This window comes from Paralichthys olivaceus, chromosome 6, assembly GCF_024713975.1.
Source record: "Paralichthys olivaceus isolate ysfri-2021 chromosome 6, ASM2471397v2, whole genome shotgun sequence".
NCBI lineage: Eukaryota > Metazoa > Chordata > Actinopteri > Pleuronectiformes > Paralichthyidae > Paralichthys > Paralichthys olivaceus.
Window position 1 is genome coordinate 22,272,997 of NC_091098.1, and position 20,841 is coordinate 22,293,837.

At 41.0% G+C, this 20,841-nt stretch overlaps 2 protein-coding genes across 4 annotated transcripts; both read left to right on the forward strand.

The window, feature by feature from the left end:
* Positions 1 to 7: 7 nt before the first annotated feature.
* On the forward strand, positions 8 to 15,139 carry nfascb (neurofascin homolog (chicken) b). Of its 3 annotated transcripts, XM_020096119.2 has the most exons (29): positions 8 to 146; positions 504 to 614; positions 2,936 to 3,089; positions 3,898 to 4,024; positions 4,114 to 4,219; positions 4,321 to 4,511; positions 4,984 to 5,106; positions 5,233 to 5,451; positions 5,680 to 5,791; positions 5,874 to 6,061; positions 6,151 to 6,282; positions 6,386 to 6,529; positions 6,825 to 6,936; positions 7,025 to 7,188; positions 7,270 to 7,417; positions 8,090 to 8,214; positions 8,295 to 8,396; positions 8,478 to 8,675; positions 9,776 to 9,846; positions 10,142 to 10,364; positions 10,610 to 10,725; positions 11,381 to 11,591; positions 11,757 to 11,879; positions 12,238 to 12,411; positions 12,505 to 12,636; positions 13,122 to 13,191; positions 13,708 to 13,719; positions 13,901 to 13,936; positions 14,083 to 15,139. In XM_020096119.2, exons 4-29 carry the CDS (start codon positions 3,946 to 3,948, stop codon positions 14,312 to 14,314), a joined length of 3,543 nt encoding a protein of 1,180 aa, XP_019951678.1. In that variant the 5' UTR covers positions 8 to 146; positions 504 to 614; positions 2,936 to 3,089; positions 3,898 to 3,945; the 3' UTR covers positions 14,315 to 15,139. The 3 variants fall into 3 exon arrangements, with proteins under 3 accessions (XP_019951678.1, XP_019951677.1, XP_069382488.1); XM_020096118.2 differs by lacking the exon at positions 8 to 146 and having other exon boundaries at positions 225 to 614; positions 3,903 to 4,024; XM_069526387.1 differs by lacking the exons at positions 8 to 146; positions 13,708 to 13,719 and having other exon boundaries at positions 225 to 614.
* A 13-nt stretch (positions 15,140 to 15,152) lies between these two features.
* LOC109635159 (acidic mammalian chitinase) lies at positions 15,153 to 18,657 on the forward strand. The gene is made up of 12 exons (XM_020096124.2): positions 15,153 to 15,283; positions 15,364 to 15,448; positions 15,538 to 15,564; positions 15,676 to 15,880; positions 15,956 to 16,012; positions 16,101 to 16,266; positions 16,351 to 16,475; positions 16,558 to 16,681; positions 17,184 to 17,366; positions 17,460 to 17,576; positions 17,661 to 17,793; positions 17,891 to 18,657. Exons 2-12 carry the CDS (start codon positions 15,424 to 15,426, stop codon positions 18,160 to 18,162), a joined length of 1,434 nt encoding a protein of 477 aa, XP_019951683.2. The 5' UTR covers positions 15,153 to 15,283; positions 15,364 to 15,423; the 3' UTR covers positions 18,163 to 18,657.
* The last annotated feature ends 2,184 nt before the right edge of the window (positions 18,658 to 20,841 follow it).

Below are 20,841 nucleotides of genomic sequence, written 5' to 3' on the forward strand. Positions count from 1 at the left end.
AGTCACCAGGAGGTGATGGGTTAAATCCCCTCTCGTGTGTGTGGAAGCTGTGCCCTCCCTGTCCACAATAGACTGACTTTGTTCCAGACAGAAACAGCTTTGTGAGGGAGAGTGTGCGTTCGTGCCAGCCAGAGTGAAGATACAAGGTCAGTAACCCGCCCCCGTCCAGCACACTGACACTCCGACAACATTCAAAAAGAAAGTTAATTTTATTTCTTTTATGCAACATGAAGTTCACTGTTGCCAGACACTTGCCTGATGACATTTTTAATCTAGTTCACCAACTTCTGCATGACTCATCAGCTCAGTTTCACTTCACCCTCCCGTCACAGTGGAGATGACGTTATATTTATGTTTGGATTTCACAATGGATTTATTATAACAGGCTCTCGGGCCCTGTTTACCAGGCGTGTGACCCGAGCTCTCAGGCCCACATGAGCCTCTGTTATCTTATCTCTCATCTGCTTTAAAAATGACAGAGGCACAAATGTCCCCAAACACAGATGCTGCAGGAAAAGTGATGCTCTGCTCGGAGACGTGGTGAATCTACGCTGACGCTGGATGAGTGGGAGTGCTGCTTTGACTGCAACGAGAGGGACGGAGAACGTTCACAGGTAGGAACGCAAACATTCATCATTTCCCTAAAGTGCACAGTGTGTCAGCATGTTAATACACTGCAGGCCTTCCAGCTGATGTTCAAGAGAGCGTGGATGGAAGTCATGGGCTTCATGATGTCACAGTCTGAGCTGAGAAGTGGGACGGGTCCACAACTGCATCAGCAGATTTATGAGTCAACATACACCTGCCACTGAGACGACTGGCTGGGATTCAAATCATTTTAATGTGGCAATGTTGTGATGACACATGCAGTGTATTCAACTTATTTATATATTCAGACATTTTAAGCTTCACATAATTCTGTATTTATTCCCACACCAGACACTCAACTGTGCTGATGTTGGTTGATCCAACACTTTTGCTCGACTCTCAACAAGTTTTTTATGACTTGCCGTGAAACTTTGTTCAGACTTGTTCACCAGAGGTCAAATACTTTAGTTATCTAATGTTTCCTTGCAGTGGGACTCTGAGGTTAGCGTTCAGGTTAAATTAAATTAATTGTTTTGACAACTATTAGATTGAGGCAATGAAATCTGGTTCTGAAGTTCATGTTCCCCTCAGGATCAGTTGAAATAACTCTTATGATGCCTTTATATTTTATATAGCCTCTCTACTGCTGATGATCTTATTATTACTACTTTAAAGACTCAGTGTGTAAGATTTCGGTGAAAGGGATCTATTGGCACAAATTGAATAAAAAATAATCCTCATGATGTTTTCACTGGCGCGTAGTGAATGCTCCTCTAGGTACAAGATGTGTTTGAGTGCATGTTGCAGTAGGTTACTGTCATCTCACCATGCAGTCAGAATCATGGTGCTCAATGGTAAAGTTTCAATCGCTGAGTTTCCTGCTCACCAGGAGTTTCTCTCCAGCCTCTTCTTCTGGTCTCCCTGATGCAGTGACATCACAGAACAGATGATAGGTGCTCAGGGTCTGAATGGACATTTTGTGCATTGGACCCTCCCTCCCACGAACCATCTGCTTTTTCCCCAGCCCTGGGCACACACGTGCCAAAGGAGACCCGCGAGCATAGAGACCTTCTTGTCGTCACTGAGCTGGCTCTGTCCGCCTCTCTGCCTCTACACTGTGCAATCTGGTGCATGGCACTGATCGCTGCTCACTCACCCAGGCCTCAGTCCCATGTAAGGGGAGAAAAGCCCATTCTGAGAGCCAAGTAGTTCGACATACCCCCTTCTGCTTCTGTTTTCTGTGTGAGACACGTCAACTTGTGTTTCAGACGTTCAGAGCGGATCAGGGCCAGAGGATACAGAGCGTCAGCCACCGAGCTCTGGGAGTCTTGTGGGTTTACGTCATGAGAGCTCTGATACTGCTCAAGACAAGAAATCATTTCCATATTGACCAGGAATGCATTCATACAAACTTCCCATTTTTAAAACAAATCATTAGACTTGTTAATATAACTTTTAGGCGATGCCACCTTATTTTACCCGTACCTCCCTCAACAAGCTTTTGTTCAGCCCATGTGCTGGCCTGCATATCCGTCCCTGTGTGGATGCCAGAGAGCCCACACGGGTCAGACTGCCGTGAGATGGCTTTTGTCTCCCACAAATACAGCTTCTCCTGCGTCTCTGGCTTTGAAAAGAGAACTGCCTCTTTCCACCCCTGTAAGATTCTCTGAGCTGAATGGAAATGACCTTTCCCTCCTATGAGGATATCCACGTGAATGGCCGAGTGCAAAAAAAAAGAAAACAGTGTGTAACAAAAACAGTTTTGTTATTTAAAAGAAATTAAAACGTGTGGAGGGAGCTGTCTTTAAGGTTGGATATTTCCCTCTTTCAGAGCTATGGAGTCTTGTAACTTGATATTTTTCACATGTAAAATTCATACGAGAGAAACAAACACGTCTTTCATGCTATTTCCCAGATCTCTCCCGTCTACAACAATGAGAGCCCACAATTTGATGTCATCAAAACCAACAGGAATGCAAATTGCACATAATATGGGTTGTTGTGTGGTTTCATGTGGCCCAAGCCAGTGTGATGTCTCAGCTCACACTGGACTCTGTCAAAGCAAACATTATGAGAGACACAAACCAGGCTGGTGAAATATATCATCTGTATTTCTCAGTCAAAACTCATTTGTCGTGTTGTGTGATTGTTACGACAAACTTTGTGACTGTGCTCGATGAAAAATGGATTGTTGAGAGTTATGAGAGCTCGGCCAGAACAGTGAAGTGCGGTGGGTGAGGTGTAGGAGGTGTATGATGCCCATTCATTATTCATGAGATGGGTGGGCAGAGCGTAAGTGGCAGCGACTGAAAGAAACTCTATTACTGAAGTGCATCAACTCCTCTAGGGCTCTTGACCTGATATCTGAAAGAACGGGACACTGATCGATAAACTGCACCAACCTGAATCATTTGCGGAGGAAAATCACTGGAATTATCGATGAACCGCGGACGCACAGAGATGAGGAGGAGGGAGTCCTGATTTAACTTTGCATGACAGAGGTGAGGATTGAATTGTTTATGATTCATGGTTTGTTGCATATTTATAGGAATAATGAGATCAACAGGTTCAAAGATTTTAAAAAGAGAGAATTGATGAATTAATTTCTGACAGTTTGCTCCCGTTCACTCATGTGAGCCGGAGACACAGTTTAGTCAACTGATCTTATGATTGAGCACAGTGAAACTAAAGAAATATAACTTAGTAAGACTTTTAAAAAATACAAAATTGATCAACTGAGGAACTGAATGATCAACTATAAAATTACAACTACGCATAAGAAAATGTCAGACAGTTAATTCTGAATCAAATACATTTTTTACAAAGTGATTTTTGCAGTTGAGACCTTGGCCGTTTGAGATTCTTCATAATTAGTTGCGAATAAAAATGACTTGAGTATTTTTCACGTCCATTCAAATACTATAATTCTTAGATACTTTTACTTGAGTATTTTCACTTTTTACTTATACTCTAATACACTGCAGAGGGAGATTGTTTCATTTTATTTGTTTGGCAGTTATCATTACTTTATAAAATACAATGCATTTTTATATATTAAATGATTTATACATTAAATTAACAGCAATGACTTACAAAGCCTGGTTTTCCCTTCAGACCATTATCTCACATTTTATTAATCTTTACTTTAATTCACTAGAAATATCTACAGAATATTTCCACCAGTGTGAAATGTTTACTGTTGTCAGGTGGACGTCTTGAGAACATATCAGTAAAATCTGTTCAATACAATCATTCAGTGTTTTGTCCTGGAATTGTCGATGTTTTCTTTTTCTTCTCATATATTCTAAGAACAGGAGAACTGGTGACTGGGAACACTGGAATAAATGAACTGTGAAGATGGTGACACTGGTGGAACCAGCGCTGCTGCTGCTGCTGTTATGGCAGAATGTTTGGGCTTTGGACGTCCCTCTGGAAAGTAAGACTGTAACTTCACTTTCTAACGAGAGATGTGTAGATTAACCTTCTTTTCTAGGAAATAAAGCTGATTTGTTTCTCTGCCTGCAGTCAGACAACCCCCGACCATTATAAAGCAGTCAATGAAGGAGCATATTGTTGACCCTAAAGACACCATGGTCATCGAGTGTGAAGCCAAAGGAAACCCTCATCCAATGTAAGAGCGTACGCAGTTCTTTCTTAAAGCTGACGTCAATATCTGCAAACAGCTTCCCTGTATTCTCTGTCCTGCTTCATACTTTCTGCTCACTCATGAAGTTTCTCCTGGAGGCGTGATGGGAAGTACTTCAACGTGGCCCGTGACTCTCAGACATCAATGCGCAGGCGCTCAGGGACGCTGGACATCTACGCCTGGAACAATCCAGAACAGTATGAGGCAGAGTATCAGTGCATTGCCTCCAATGAGTACGGGTCTGCTTACTCCAACAAGATCAGGCTGCAGCTCTACAGTAAGTTCAGAACTGGGACTGTTTGAGAATCAGCACTAACAGTGACCTTGGTGTGAGGATGTGACTCAGTCAATATGTCACAATGAATAAAATCTTTTTTAACGAAGCAGAGATTATTAAATTTTGTCAAAATATCTTCTATATCCTTTAATACATACAAAGAAACCACATGATAATTTCTTATACTTTTACAGCACCTTATTTCAGAATCCAGCGCCATTACTCTTTGTAAAGTAAATCTTTAAATGTTAGAGGAAGTCACAATGACAAAGAGATACTCAGAAATACAGGGGTATAAGGCCAGTTATAGAGTGTTGTAAGACGAGAACACATTTCAAGTTTGCAGCAGTTCTGGGTCAAAATGTTACTTATTACTTACTGATCCCTATTTTGACTCTTGCTGCTGTAATATTGCAAATTAGCCCCTTGTGGGACTAATAAAGGTTTATCTTATTTTTGTGTGTTTGTGCAGGAGCTCCTGTGTGGCCGAGGGAGATTCTGGAGCCTGTGGTGGTCAGCGCTGGTTTGCCTCTGGTCTTGTCCTGTGACCCTCCACCTGGACCCCCTAAACCTGCAACCTACTGGATGTCCAGCTGTAAGTTTCTCTAAAGCGTCTGATACCTGAAGATTAACTGGTTTAAAGTATCTGATCCAAACAGACCAGGCAGCATCTCATTGATCTACAAACTATCTTGAATCTCAACACCTTGTTTCATCTCAGGCTCATACGCGAGACCTTTCAACTGGCCAATCCAGACAGCGTTCCCCACCATGCAGGCTGTGCGGCAGGACCGCAGGGTTTCCATGGGAGTCAACGGAGATCTATACTTCTCTAACGTCCTGTTTAATGACTCTAACGCTGATTACTGCTGTAACGCCCGTTTCCCCTACAAGAACATCATCCAGCAGAAGATGCCCGTGGTTGTTAAAGTGCTTACGAGTGAGTATGATGTTTTCCTGATGTTTTATGATCGTGTGTTCTGGATGACTCCTTGAATCTCAGAAAGATTTTCATCGCTGGTCCCATTCACCCTTCTCACCTGAACCTTTCTAATTGTGGCCAGTGTGTTCCTCTATTTTCCTGCGTTAACTGTTGTCGGACAGGTTTTGTGACTGTGTGTGTGTGTGTGTGTGACTGGTGTGTTGTGGTTGGTTCTCTGCCCCTCAGCTCGAACAGTGGCCGAGGCTGCCCCCACCTGGCTGTCTCCCACCGGCTCGTCCAGCTCCATACTGGTCCTGCAAGGGGAGGAACTTCTCCTGGAGTGTATCGCTGCAGGAGTGTGAGTGTAGACAAGTTTGATGTACTCAGTGATAGATTCTGCTCTCTTCATCCTGTGTAAAACCTTGTTTGTCATCCTCAAGGCCGACTCCTCACATTACCTGGGTCAAGGACGGTGACAGCCTGACAGTGACACCTCGCATGAAATTAAAGAACTTCAACAAGATGATTCAAATTCAGAAGGCGTCGTTTGAGGACGTCGGTGAATACACGTGCACTGCCACCAATAAGGTCGGCTACATTGTGCACACAATAACCGTCAGGGTCAAAGGTGAGATGCACCTTCAACTGAGAGATTCAGTTCTTTATTTTATTACTGCTCATTAACCTTCAAACTACTTCCATACTTGCATTTGAAAGCGGCTCCATTCTGGTTGGAGAAGCCCAGGGATTTGGTTTTGGCTCCTGAGGAAAATGGACGTTTGGTTTGTCGCTCTGACGGGGCCCCTCGTCCCTCAGTCTCCTGGTTCATCAACGGGGAACCAATTGAAAGTAAGTTTTTATAAGGTCATCAAAAAGTGTGACAAAATGTTTTTAATGATATTTATGCTGCTGTGGTTTTTCTTTGTCTGAGTGTGTGTTTATGTGTTTCCAGATGATACACCACAGCCTAACAGACAAGTGTCTGGAGACACACTGAGCTTCCGCAGTGTGACCGCTGCAAACACAGCTGTCTACCAGTGCAATGCCTCAAACCAGTATGGATACTTACTGGCAAACGCTTTTGTCAATGTGCTACGTAAGTCACCGCCGTGTCCTTTGTATGAAGTATAAAGTATAAAGTGATCAATTTTAAAAAGTTGCACTAATTTCTCAATGAATCCATTTGTCCAACAAACGAAAATAAATATACAATGGTTTTGATTATCAGCTAAAAAGGAACAAGTCAAAAACTATAAATTCATGATAAGATTAGTTAATAATGGATTGATGATGATGCTGTTGTTATTCAGTTTTGTTTGTTTTGCACCAAAACACAACACACATGATCTCAAATCTTTATTATAAGATCGAGAACTCATCATTTCCTCCAGATGCAACACCACGAATCCTCGCGCCGAGGAATGAACTCATCAAGGTGATAGAGGGAAGTCGTGCTTTCTTAGATTGCCGCTATTTTGGTTCTCCAGTGCCTGACTTACGATGGTAAGAACAAGCTGACATTTACAACTAAAGAGTGAGTACACAGTGTGTATTTATGTACTGTGTGTTTATGGATCTGTTCACACAACAGGTCTAAATATGGACAGGGAAATCTGGAGGGAAATCGCTTTAAGACCCACGGTAACGGGACCCTGGAGATCAAGCATGTCCGGATAGAGGACCAGGGAACTTACCTGTGTGTCATCAGCAACATCGCCGGACGAGATGAAAGTCAAGTCCGAATAGAGGTCAAAGGTCAGCATCACATTGTCCCACACTATAACTCTTTTGAATTATGAATGAAACTTGACACAAATCCACCTCGGTTCTTCTCAGAGCCCACATTAATTGTTAAGAGACCACAGAGTATGAAAGTGATCCGTGGAAGCGACGTGCGATTCGAGTGTGGGGTGAAAGCAGACGTCAGCACTCCTGTAGAAACCAGCTGGATGAAAGACAAAAAGCTGCTCCGTCTTGGCTGGAGGTGAGTCCTTTTTCAAACGTCATAAATATGCTCCATTGTTTTGTTATAAAGATCCATGAAATCAGTGACCACACGGAGAGAAATCTACCGAGTTTTGTGGAAATTCGTCCAATAGTTTCTGCATAATACAGATAAAAACAAACCAACTAACTTACTAGAATAAAGAAATCCCCTTAAATTCAATCAAGCTGCACCACATGTCACACTCTCAAAAATATCAGTCCACTGAGTATGTCAGATTTTCTTTTTTATCAAGACCCAGGATTTATTCTCTTGGAATTTGTTAAAAATGTCAAAAACATTCAATCTTGCATAAATTTTCTGTGTCACGTGTACCATCCTTCCAGGTTTTGTGGAAATTTGCATTTTGGTTTTTGTATAATCCTGTTGACAAACCAACCAACACACAAACTGGAATTGCGTCCAATAGAGGGCATACTTCTGCCTCATCCAATTCAATCAAGCTGCACCAAACTTCACACACTAGAGAATATCACTCCCCTAAAAATTATTCCCTTGGAAATCTGTAAAAAAAAAATAAAAAAAACATCCTGATCCATTCTTCCACCAAGTTTCATGGAAAGTTGCTTTTGTCATAGTCAAGTAATAAATCACATATAAACATGTTTTCACCAGATCTCCCATGTTACTCACTGAAACTCTGTCTCTCAGAATCTCCCTGGACGAATCAAATCTGGTCATCACTAATGTAAACCGAGGCGATGAGGGTGATTACACCTGCATCATCAAGAGTGAGCTGGACCAGAAATCTGCCTCAGCACGTCTGATGGTGATGGGTATGACACGTGTGAAACAGGAGATATTTTCCCATGCAGTGTGTTAGGTTTTTTAATTCTTCATGCTTTTACATGTGTAGACCGTCCTGATCCGCCCACTAACCTGGAGTTGTCGGATCCATATGAGCGCAGCGTCAGACTCAGCTGGGTTCCTGGGGACAGTAACCACAACCCCATCACAGGTAGGGGCTGCAAAACTAAATATACTCACAGGAATAAAAGCATTGTCGTTTTAAGAGAACGTGTGTGTTGCTCTTTTACAGAGTACTTAGTGCAGTATGACGATGATGACTGGTTACCAGGGAAGTGGAGAAACCTGTCTACATACCCAGGAAACCTCAACTCTGTCATTCTGCAACTGGCACCTTTCACCTACTACGAGTTCAGGGTCATCGCTATTAATGAAATTGGACTGAGTCGCCCTAGTCGTCCGTCTACGCGCTTCCAGAGCAGCGGTGCACGTGGGTTTGATGCTCCTGATGCACTTTTGTTGTCAGAGATAATTGACTGTAAGCTAGGAAACAGAGATATGAGTATATATTTATATATTTTGGGAAACATGAAGATTTTTTGTCCCACTAAAGATTGACAAAATTCAGATTTTTTGGGTGTTGAATATGAAGCTAGCATACAAACACTGGAAAACAGCCAGACTGCACCTCCATCACCTCTTAAGATGGCTAACTCAAACATCTTGATTCTGTTACTCTATCTGTCTCAATATAATAATTATATATATATATATATTACAAAAAAAATTGTTAATTTTATTATTAGTATTAGCTATCTTTAATTCACTGCTCAAATCATTTTATAGGAACGCATTTTTAACATGAGATTTGTAACTCTGGTACTACTTTGCTGTTTTAACTCCTTTATTCCTCTAATCTTACTTTTATTGCAACTACATTTTATGTAGTTTTTTAAATATGACAGCTTCTGACTCTGCTGCCTATGAGAGTAGTAATGACATCTGGTCTACTGAGCGGGCCACATGGCTTTCATAGCACTGCCATACAAGCCAGTAGCCAGTCAGACCAAGTGCTATACAAATAGAGTTATTATTATTAATAATTATAATTTTGTTATGATTATATTAATATGTGTCAAGCCATTTTCAGAAATCACCGCCAGAGGATGTTTGAAAAATGAAACAAGCCCATATTTCAGATTAAGGTCATCGTGATTTAATGGAGCCAATTGTAGTTAATGACATAATGGACAATCATTAGGTTGTTTTGGTGCCGACAATTATGACCTCACACAGCGTCCAATGTGTGTATGCACTCACCTGCAAAATCCAGAGTTTTTTTCAAATCGTGTGCAAATCACCTTGTATGGTGTATGAGCAGATTAAAGAATCAATGTTGTAGAAACATGAGCTTTACAGGTGTTGGTAGGTGGATTTGTTTCCATTTGTGTTGGTAGGTGGATTTTGTTTTATGTTAAGCTAAGGCTCCTTATGAGTCGTTTATTTATCATACAGACGTGAGAGTGGTATTGATCCTATTAGGCGTTTTTCCCCAAATAACAAACTATTAGTTTTTTTTGTTCTGTACAGCCCCAGATGTCATCCCGAAGAATCTGAAGGGTGTGGGTACATGGAGGAACAACATGGAGATCAGCTGGGAGGTAAGAGGAACTGAACCCATGAAAGACCTTCATATGTGTCTTGACTAATCTTTTTCTGTTGAATATTTTTAATTGGTGGCATGGTGGTGAAGTGTTGAGCATATTTTACATGTTCTCCCCCGCGTCTGTGTGGTGCTCCGGCCTCCTCCCACAGTCTGAACACATGCACACTGGGGTTACATCAAATGGAGACTCTGAATTGACCATGGGTGTGAATGTGTGGGTGATTGGCTCCATTGGATGGATGGATATTTTGATTTCTGCTGTAATAAAAACCCGTGAACCACTCTTTCAGCCTCTGAGCTACAGAGAGTGGAACGGGCCTCACCTCAAGTACCTGGTGTGGTGGAGAAGGAGAGATTCTAGAGAGGAGTGGAAGAATGCCACCACCAAATGGCTGAAATACTACATCTATGATGCAGATACCTTCACTCCCTATGAGCTCAAGGTCCAGGCCGTCAATGACTTTGGGCTGGGCCCCGAGTCTCCTGTCATCATTGGTTATTCTGGGGAAGACCGTAAGTGTCTACATGCACTGAATTATAATAGACACAAATTAACAAATCTTCAGTAGGTGTTCTCAATCGCTCATGACAACTTGATTCAATTAAGGTAGAATACAAAAAGACTAGTGATCTTTCCTATCTTATCCTATCATCTTATCTGTTGTTATATGCGGCTGTGAGAAAAACTCATCCAATCATTTTATCTGTCTCGGACACAATTATTGGATCAGGATGTTTATTTGTCTGTTTTCCTGAAGGTCCCATGACTGCACCCCTGAACCTGAGAGTGTCCGACATCGAGAGCACTCAGGTGACTGTGCACTGGGACATGGTGATGAGGAACGTTATTATGGGAGAGCTGAAGGAATACAAGGTGTGTGACTTCAATATGGGATTAATAGGCAATAGTAGAAAGTGCAATACTGTGCTTCCTTGGACGATTGCTGATACATAAACTGTTCGATACACTACAGAGTTCAATCATGTAGAGTTTAACAAGGCTTAGACTGTATATAAAGTATAAATGACTCTTCTCCACTTTCTCCCTTTGTACAAAAATAAATATAAATAATAAGAAATATATATTTTGGTCAATATCCCATCCACTAACACGGAGGAAGTGTGGTTTATGACCTTTACTCCAGCCAACCTCCAAATCCACACGTTTTGTCATCCATCTTGTCCAGACATGGTTTTCTGTCATATTGTCACTTATGTTTGTTTAAGTGTTCATGTTTCTGAACATTTTGGTTTAAAGTCATGTGATTCTATAAAAACAGGATGTTAAGTCATGATCGACAGAGATCGCGATTGGTCGAGGACATTTATCTGTGGGACCTCAAACATCTACAAACGGTCTATGATTACAACGTTACGTTTTTGGTTTTAGTATGAATATGCTATAATTGTGTTTCTGACTTCATGTTATTACTGCCAGTGTGCAGGAATTCAAACTTTTCTAGAACAAATGTGAAGAGGAACGATCCAGTCCTTGATGAATACTGAGTGTGATGATTGTGACCTCTCAGGTTTACTACTGGAGGGACAGCAGCCAGCTGAGGTGGCTGCGAGTGAACAGGGCGATGAAGTCTAAAGCGTTTCCAGACAATGATCCAGAGCCTTCGGGGGTCGTCACTGGACTCTTCCCCTACAGCAACTACAAGATGTTCATAGTGGTGGCAAACAATCGCTTTGAAGGGCCACCCAGTAATAATATACACTTCTCAACACCAGAAGGAGGTAAGAAAAGTTTGTGATATAGTCAAGTGCTACCATAACAACATGAAACATGAAACATACGTTTCTTTACACCCTCGATCAAGGAAACATACCCCTGAATGAAGGTGAATAATGTTTATTTCCACATCTCACGTTAATCATCTCCTGCTGTGTTTTTGTCTGTAGTACCATCTGCTCCCAGTTCCTTCAGGATCCAACAGCGACATCTGGACAGTATTTATGTCGACTGGGACCTGCCAGCAGAACCCAACGGTGTCATCACTGGGTATTCCCTCAAGTACCAGACAGGTACACCAACCCAACACCTGGAACACACTCAAATACCTCCAGGGATTTTACCGTCCTCGTAGACTTTAATGAAGAGTTCTGCAGTCTTCCTCACACAGCACAGAAAAGGAAATAGTTTATTCTATTAAAGCTGGCAAAGTTTTTCTCATGAAACCTAAGTCTGTATTACACATAATAGCACAGTTAAATATGCACTCAGAGACCAAAGTACCATTGAAGTGTGTTCTCCAGAGGGTAATGAACGCTTGTGTATGCACTGCACTGAGCAGGTGAGGTACTTAATGGCTCAGTTGTGTTCACTCGAGCAGCATCAAGTGTTCTCCCAGCTCACAGTAGCAAACTTCTATTCTTGCACCAGTGAATGCCACCAGGGGAGAGGAGCTGCGAGTTGAGGAGTTCCCTCCAAACGTAACAAGCTTCTCAGTCCGCCGATACGACCGCTACACTCGATACAGGTTCTCTGTGGCGGCAAGAACTCAGCTCGGAATAGGGGAATGGCACATGGAGGAGTCACCCCACTACACCACTGAAAGTAATTTACTCCACGAGTCATTTTCTACCAAGTGAACGAAACGATGTTGATTTTGCTGACGGGTATATTGATATGTTTACTTGTGTGTCTCAGCGTATGCTCAGGACCAGGTGGACATCACCACTCAGGGCTGGTTCATCGGGACAATGTGCGCTGTGGCTCTCATCGTGCTCATACTTCTCATAGTCTGCTTCATCAAGAGGAGCCGAGGGGGGAAATATCCAGGTACGTTGGTGGTTCGTGGCTGGAAGTGCAAAAGATAAGTTGTTTAATCAACTAGTCGATTGAGCTCACAAAACTCTCGGGAACATGTTATCTGAAGATCGCCTCGAGATAATCCTTTCAAATATGACCCAAACTTTCACTTTGACTCACGTATTAGCTGATAAGATTTGAAAGCTCAAAGGTCACAGTGGCCTCACAAAACATGTTTCTGGCTTATTGAATATAATATTTCATAAAGGAAGTTAATGATTATTTAGATTTTGGCCAATTGTCTCGTGGACTTTAAGATTAAATGATTCGAGTTCAGTGACCCCAAATGAGTCTGGGAAAAAATTATGTAGAGTGAAATGACACTGGTTGGCAGAGGCTTAAAACCTCAGGGTGGTAGGGTTAGGGTTAGTTTTAGATTATTATTCCAGTTTCTCAAGAATGAAAATATTCTGCATTTCCAAAAATGAACATAATCACCAATATCACCATTTCAGTACGAGAAAAGAAGGACATTTCACTGGAGCCGGTGGATGACAAAGACCAAGAGGGATCATTTGATTATCGGTAAGAAGTACAGGAAGGGGCTGGTGGAAAATAAACGAAAGAAGGAACCAATTATACACATGTTATCTGAAATCGTAATTTTGTTTTCAAGTTATCAGTTCCTAATATCAGTTTTAAAAATGTGGCAAATGATGTTCTTGTGAACAAATACACATTTGAATGTTTGCATCAATTACCTGGTGAATTAAAGCTGTTCTGTGGAGTTATCAGATACAATAAAAATACATTTATATGTTTATATGTGGTGTTACGTACCGAAACACTTCAAAATTGTTCCATAAAGCTACTACTGGTCAAAACCTCCACAGGATACCTTTAATGGTGATGAAGTTTCAGCTGCATGGGTAAAAACCCATTAACAGTATTTATGGCCTTATTTATGATAACTCTTTGATCATACTTACATGAATTTCTGTTTTTTTTTCTGTGTGTGTTTGTGTATTTACCTTTTCTACCTAAACCCCTCAACTCCTCAAAACACGTCCACACTGTTCTTTTCGCACTGAACCACTCAAGGTCTCTTGAAAGGTATGAAAAGACTAAATCTTGACACGACTGACGGCTCAACTGTACAGATGCTAAATAGATGATGCAGCCTTTGTAAATAGCAGATTAAATATTAAATATTACTTATGCTTTCATCATATTGTGAATTTATGATGAATGAAGTGTGATCCATCGTCTCTTACAACGATCTTTTGTATTTTAGGATTGCTCGTGTCTCCACTCTGCCCTACCCTCGGAGGTAGGTACATGTTTATTGTGAAGCAGTGCCAAGTAAAACTGAATGATAAGGAGGAAATAAAAGATCATAAGCATCTTTTCTGTCTTCCTGCACAGTCAAAATGCACCTCTGACAACAAGCTTTTATATTTTTGCATTATTTTGTAGGGAGGAAGAAAGAGGGCTTCAGAGAGGCCAGCTGTCTATAGAGACAATGATGAAGCCATCAGAAAGTGACGACAGTCTGGTGGACTATGGAGAAGGAGGAGAGATACCATTCAATGAGGACGGCTCCTTCATCGGCCAGTACACAGGAACCAGGAGAGACGTACGGGAGCTGGACTTCGGTGGAGGCATTGAGCTTCACTCCCCGATGAACACCATCTACTCCCTGGCATGAAAAAACATCCTCCTTTCTACATTCATCCCGACTGTTTGTCCTGCAACTTCTCCATGAAACACCGTGAACTAAGAACCCGGAGGAACTGCTGGTGCTCGTGGTTTGTCTGCAGATGTGAACAGCGTGAGACCAGAGCTGTTCCACCCTCTCTCATGTATCAGAAGAAGAAAACAGTGGAAAGTTGAGACAATGATTCTTGAGAGATGCTTAATCATCTGGTGAAAAGGAAGCTTTACTTTTTCTTTTGTAAATAAGAAGATCCTGTTTCTGCACATGGTGAATTATGGAGCGACACTGGCTGCACATGGAAAGAGACAGAAGTGGATCAGTTTATCATGTTGATAAAAGCAGTTGCAAGGACCCACTTAACTACTGTTACAGCAGCTTTCCTGAGTCTGCCACTTATTCAAATAATTAGTACTAAGGAGATTTGTGTTACTTTTATTTTGAAGCTGATTGTCTCCTTTCCCAGATAGCATACAGAAATGGGCCACTTCAGGCAATGGTGCGGCACTTCTGGCTTTTCTGTTGCCCCAACAAAATGGATGTGAGCCTTTTCTGGGAAACATGCAATGCTCAAGGCAAGGTGTGATCTGGAGGTGAACCTAAAGTGGCACATGTGATAAAACTAATTTGGGCCACCTGTAGTATTGCTTTGACTTATCTGTGTCCCAGATCTGGCAAACAGGAGCACACCGCCCGAGTGCCTGACGTTGCTCGTATTTCACTCACAGAATATAAATCCTTCTGTAACAGCTTTTGTTGATTTGACTCCTAACATAGTTAAGCCCTAATGTAAATAAAGAAATATTTATTTCTACCATATTCTTCATGACTCTGAATGTCGATTTATTTCTTCTGTTTCTTTACTTGAAGGGGGTAACCACAAGCAGTAAGGTTGATACGTTTTTCTTTGGGAGGTTAAAGGCCAAACTATCTGTTATTTGACTGCCCTGGAGGACGCAGGAGGTTTGTGTACTAAACCTTTCTTTTGTGACACAATGTGTTTGTGGTTAATGATTATCATGGCGGGTGTGTTTTTTCACCAGCAAAACAAATTCAGTCAGAGTTCACATTTGACTGTGAGAGGTCGGCCAAGCTCGTTCACCATGAACAAGCTGATTCTACTTGCAGGTAAGCCGCGATAGAAGTCTACGAGATTGTTTTCTCAAATGATTTTCTCATCTTTTTTGCGCAGTATTAATGGACTAACTCTTTCACAGGTCTCTGTCTTTCACTTGGCAGTTTGGGTGAGTTAATCAGTAGCAACTATTGACATTGAATAGTGGTGTGTATAGTTTGGAATTATGAATTATTCTTAATGAAATAATGAAGAATGAATTTCTTTCTTACATGTTTAGTGTCATCTGCCAGACTGGTGTGTTATTTCACTAACTGGTCCCAGTACAGACCTGGCAATGGGAAGTTTATGCCGTCGGACGTTGATCCAAACCTGTGCACCCACCTGATCTACGCCTTTTCTGGTATTAATGATGCAAATGAGTTGGTCACCATGGAATGGAATGATGAGGAACTCTATAAATCATTTAATGGACTCAAACAGAGGTCAGTCAAAAGTCTTCTGACATTATCTGTTGTCCAGTGAATATTGCTTCTAAATAAATGTTCATATTCCCACAGGAATCCAAATCTTAAAACACTGTTGGCAGTTGGTGGCTGGACCTTTGGAACACGAAAGTGAGATAATTGGCATTGAACAAATCAATGACGATCAATATGTTGTATTATGTCTTCTTCACCGTTCTGTCTCCAAACTGCTGCCCAGATTCACTACGATGGTGTCAACTGAAGCAAACAGAAATACATTCATCCAGTCTTCTATCAAACTACTGAGAAAACATGGTTTTGATGGATTGGACCTGGACTGGGAATACCCCGCTGCCAGAGGAAGTCCACTGGAGGACCGGCAGAGATTCACTGTGTTATGCAAGGTCAGATCCAGAATTACTGTGCAGATGTTCAGCTGTTTCACATGAAACATGCCGTGACCATGACAACTGGTGGCTTGTGTTCAGGAACTCCTGGAGGCCTACGAGGCCGAGAGGACAGCGACTGGCAAACCCAGATTAATTATCTCTGCTGCTGTGCCTGCTGGGAAAGGAACCATCGATGCTGGCTATGAAATTGCAGAGTTGGCAAAGTACAGCAAAATGTTCCTCTGCACATTGTTCCCATGATCAGCTGTCATCATGTTTGAGTGAATCTCACTTGCATTTCATCAGGTACCTGGATTTTATCAATGTGATGACCTACGATTTTCACGGCACCTGGGAAAGTGTGACGGGACATCACAGCCCGTTGTACAAAGGATCCCATGACACCGGGGAACATGTTTACTTGAATACTGTGAGTACAGGGATTCAAACATTTATTTATTATTATTATTATCTGAGTAGGTTTTTACATCTGTCTGTTTTTATTTGTATCGTCAATTTGTGTATTAAAAAACACTGAGTAATTTTATATATTGCAAGAAAAAAAAGTGTCTAGTCGGTGGAAAAAGTTGCTAAAAAGTTTTAGCAAAATAATAATAATAATAATGTGCATGACGCATGTGACTTAAGGTTTCTGCTCACCTGGAGAGATTAAGGATAGCAGGTCTCAGAACCCACTGGATATCAGTGTCAACACATTAGCCTCTGAGGGCAACAGCCAATATTTTGTGAGAGTGAATATAGCGGCCAAGACTCTATCTTCTATTCAACGTTAACTCTTTACAGTCCAACGACTTTCTTTAATCACACGAGTCGAAATGTTTCTCCAACATTTTGGTGAATCACTTTTTACAGCTAAATTAAAAAGCTGATATTTGGATGAAAACTTTTGCCTCTTTTCATTTACATTACAGGACTTTGCCATGAAATACTGGCGGGACAAGGGAACACCTGTGGAAAAGCTCAATATGGGATTTGCCACATATGGGCGAACATTCAGACTGTCGACTCAGTCCAGTGCGGTCGGAGCACCAATCAGTGGTCCCGCGGCTGCAGGTGCTTTCACGAGGGAGGCTGGCTTCTGGTCCTATTATGAGGTGCAACTGTTAGATTTTTTATTCATTGAATTTAACTCTCAGTCTATATTTTGTTAGTAAAAGTAAGTATTTAGAATTTAACTCTCTTTTCAGATTTGCACTTTTCTTCAAGGGGCCAGTGTCCAGTTGATTGAGGATCAGAAAGTTCCCTATGCCACCAAAAACAATGAGTGGGTCGGATATGACAACAAAGAAAGTTTTGAGACTAAGGTAGTTTTCTTTTTCAAGGTCACGTTACAGACAATGTTTGAATAGATTTTTTATTCTTGAATGTTTTTGTTTTTACTTATTTAGGTTCGTTACCTAAAAGACAACCGGTTTGGAGGAGCCTTTGTCTGGGCTCTGGATCTGGACGACTTCCAAGGACAGTACTGTCAACAAGGAAACTACGCCCTCATCAATTATCTTCGTTCTCTTTTGGCTTTAGGTAAACGTAAAATTATAAGCTAAAATATTTCCTTTCATGTGCATCAACAATAATTTCCAAGACCAGCTGACGACGAATGACATTGTTATTTCTGCAGATCTTCCTCCCCTCCCCACCACAGAAACGCCTCCGACTCAAGTCATTCCAACCAAAAATCCTCCATACGTAACATCTCATCCCACACCAGTGATCCCCACATCACCCAAAACTCCAGACAGCAACTTCTGTGCTGCAAAGGCGGGAGGGATTTATGCCAAACATGATTCCCCAAGTTCTTTTTACAGTTGTGCCAACGGCATCACGTGGATCCAAAACTGCCCCGCTAATTTAGTCTTCCGCCAGAGCTGCAATTGTTGTGACTGGCCCTAAAAGCTGCAACACTGTTTTTCATTTATGCTGTGGTTATTAATAGTGAGGTTTTTAAAAAAATCATTACGTACAGCAATTTACAGTATGGTAAGTAAACTATGGGTGCACTATATAGGGTATAAAAAAGGTAACATTTGGATGGCACAACAAAATGTAAAAAATTGTCATGTCGGTCAATATCATTAATTATATTATAATAAGAATTGCTAATTCTTTGATTTTGTCATTATCTCCTCTTATTCTGATTTTATTATATTGTACAGCGCTCTGCTCCACTCTGGTCATTTTTTAAATAGGCTTTATAGATAAACTTGATATGATTTACTAATGAGAAGAAAGATCTTGGCACGAGACTGGACGAACACATGACATCTAAACAGGCTCTAATGTTCGAGTTCGATCTGCACTGTGGAACTCCACATCTACAATTCATGTGTGTACCTGAATACGCTTCTGGTGTTTGTAGTTTCTGTCGACATAAAAGTCCTAACTCTGTTCAGCATGCAGATACTCTGTCTCTTTTGGAATTCCATTCATATATTTCTGTTCCAGTCATTAGGGTCCATACCTGCAGTCAGTGTCCTCATTACCTCTATCAAGTACACGTTTACCTCCGTCGAAGAGGTTGTGTTTTAGTCTGTGTTTCTTCGTTTGTTGGTCAGTGCAGGATTACACAAAAACTACTCATCCAGTTTCTATAAAATTATGTGGAGGGGCGGGGCATGACCCAAGGAAGAACTGATTCAATTTTGGATCCAGGATTTTTTTTTTCAACATTTTATTCAGGGATCTTGATGGAAAAACTGTTGAGTCTCAGCAATCTGGTGCAGATCTACTGGATTTCCTTTTGGTTTCATGAAGGGATTGTTGTGCCTGGCAGTAGTATGCTCCTCCCTGAGTACTGTTCTAGTTCATTGCAGCCCCGGTGTTAGTGTGGTCAGAGTTGAAACAGCTCACAGTGGGATGACAGGGGCCACACTAGGATATATACTCTGCTTCTTATTAATCATGAAATGATCAGCTCTGAACAGTTATTACATGACATTGCATGTCATTTAGCTTTATCAAATCAAATCAAATCAAATGTTATTTGTATAGCCCAAATTCACAAAACACATTTTGCCTCAGCGGGCAATCCAAAGTGATTTACATTTTTGGGGTTCGGCATCTTCCCCAAGGAAAGGAAATGCACTGGGTGGAAATATATTCCCAATTGAATTGCTTGTCTTTAAGAGATCGACAGGTATCAATGTCAATGTGTTATCAGGGATCATGTAGAGACAGTTAGTGTTTTTCAGGGCCAAGGCTCAACAGTCGCCTCATTAAACCATATTCAGATTCACTTGATCCGGATTTAGATTTTGATTTTTTTCCATCAAGATCCAAGAGTTATCTGAGAAATCAAACAAAATGTAAAATTATCTTGCGATGTTAAAGAAAGTGAAGAAAAAAGAAACAAAAATCTGATCTGGATCTGCGACAAAGTTAATTCTTCCACCAAATTTCATGGTCATCCTTCCAGGAGTGTTTGCCTAATCCCATTAACTAACAAATAAACGTAGATGAAAACATAATTTACTCAGCGGAGCTCTTTGGTGGCGCTCCAGCTGGAGGTTCCACAGCTGACGGCCGTGCCCCGGCCGTGCCCCGGCCTAATTACTGTGTCTGGTGTTCTTAGAAAATACCAAAGATTTTTTCTTCAAGTCAGCGTATTACTTCACTGTAGTAGCTGTACTACTGGAACTGCCATTACTCTGAAAAATTCGAGTACATTCTATTATTGTTTATCATCTTGCTCACTACTGCTCTCGCTCTGATGTCACGCTCTGTATGATTTAATGACAAGGCGGGGCAGTTCCAGCTTAATTTACTATCATCTTCATTAGAAGAAGGAATGCTCTAAATTATACCTCTGCACAGGTATGTTTTAAATCACACCCTCGAAAGAATGGCATGTTTATTTTCCTACCCACTGCACGCATGATATACTTTCCTCTGTAAACCACAAGTGCTAAATATTCATGCAACATGTAGATGAAGCTGGCGAGGGATGTGAGGGGGATAAAGGGAAGGAGATTTCAGGGGGTTACACAAAAAGTTGTGAAGAAATACGTACACTCCCAAATTATAAATGTTTAATTAATTATTAATTACAATTCACTTTTTACTGAATCACATTGGTTGATTGTTTGATTAAATATAATAAATAATAAAAAATATAAAAATACAATAAATAATGTAAAAGTATGTTTATACATGGAACTGAGATAGAGAGAGTCCAGATAATATTAAATTAGTAGTAGATTTTCTTTGTCTGCACACATCCCATCCAAACACAAACTCAAGTAAGTTCTCATTCATCCTGATGAAATGAGATAAAAAATATAAAGATAAATCAAAAGTGAACATGTATTTACCAGGAATTGAGATAGAGGCAGTATAGACGATATCAAAATAAGTTATGATTTAAGGTTATTTAATGTGACGACCATGGCATGATCATAGAAACACTGGAATAAAAAAATAGAGTGCCTTGGATTTTTCAATGTCTTTATGAGTCCCATCCGAGAAAGCACCTCAAACAAATTCAACTGAGTCCAGTAAGTTCTCCTGAACCGACATGTTGGAAGATTGTTTGATCTGAAAGTGCAAAGATTAATGATGATTTCTCTTTCTTTT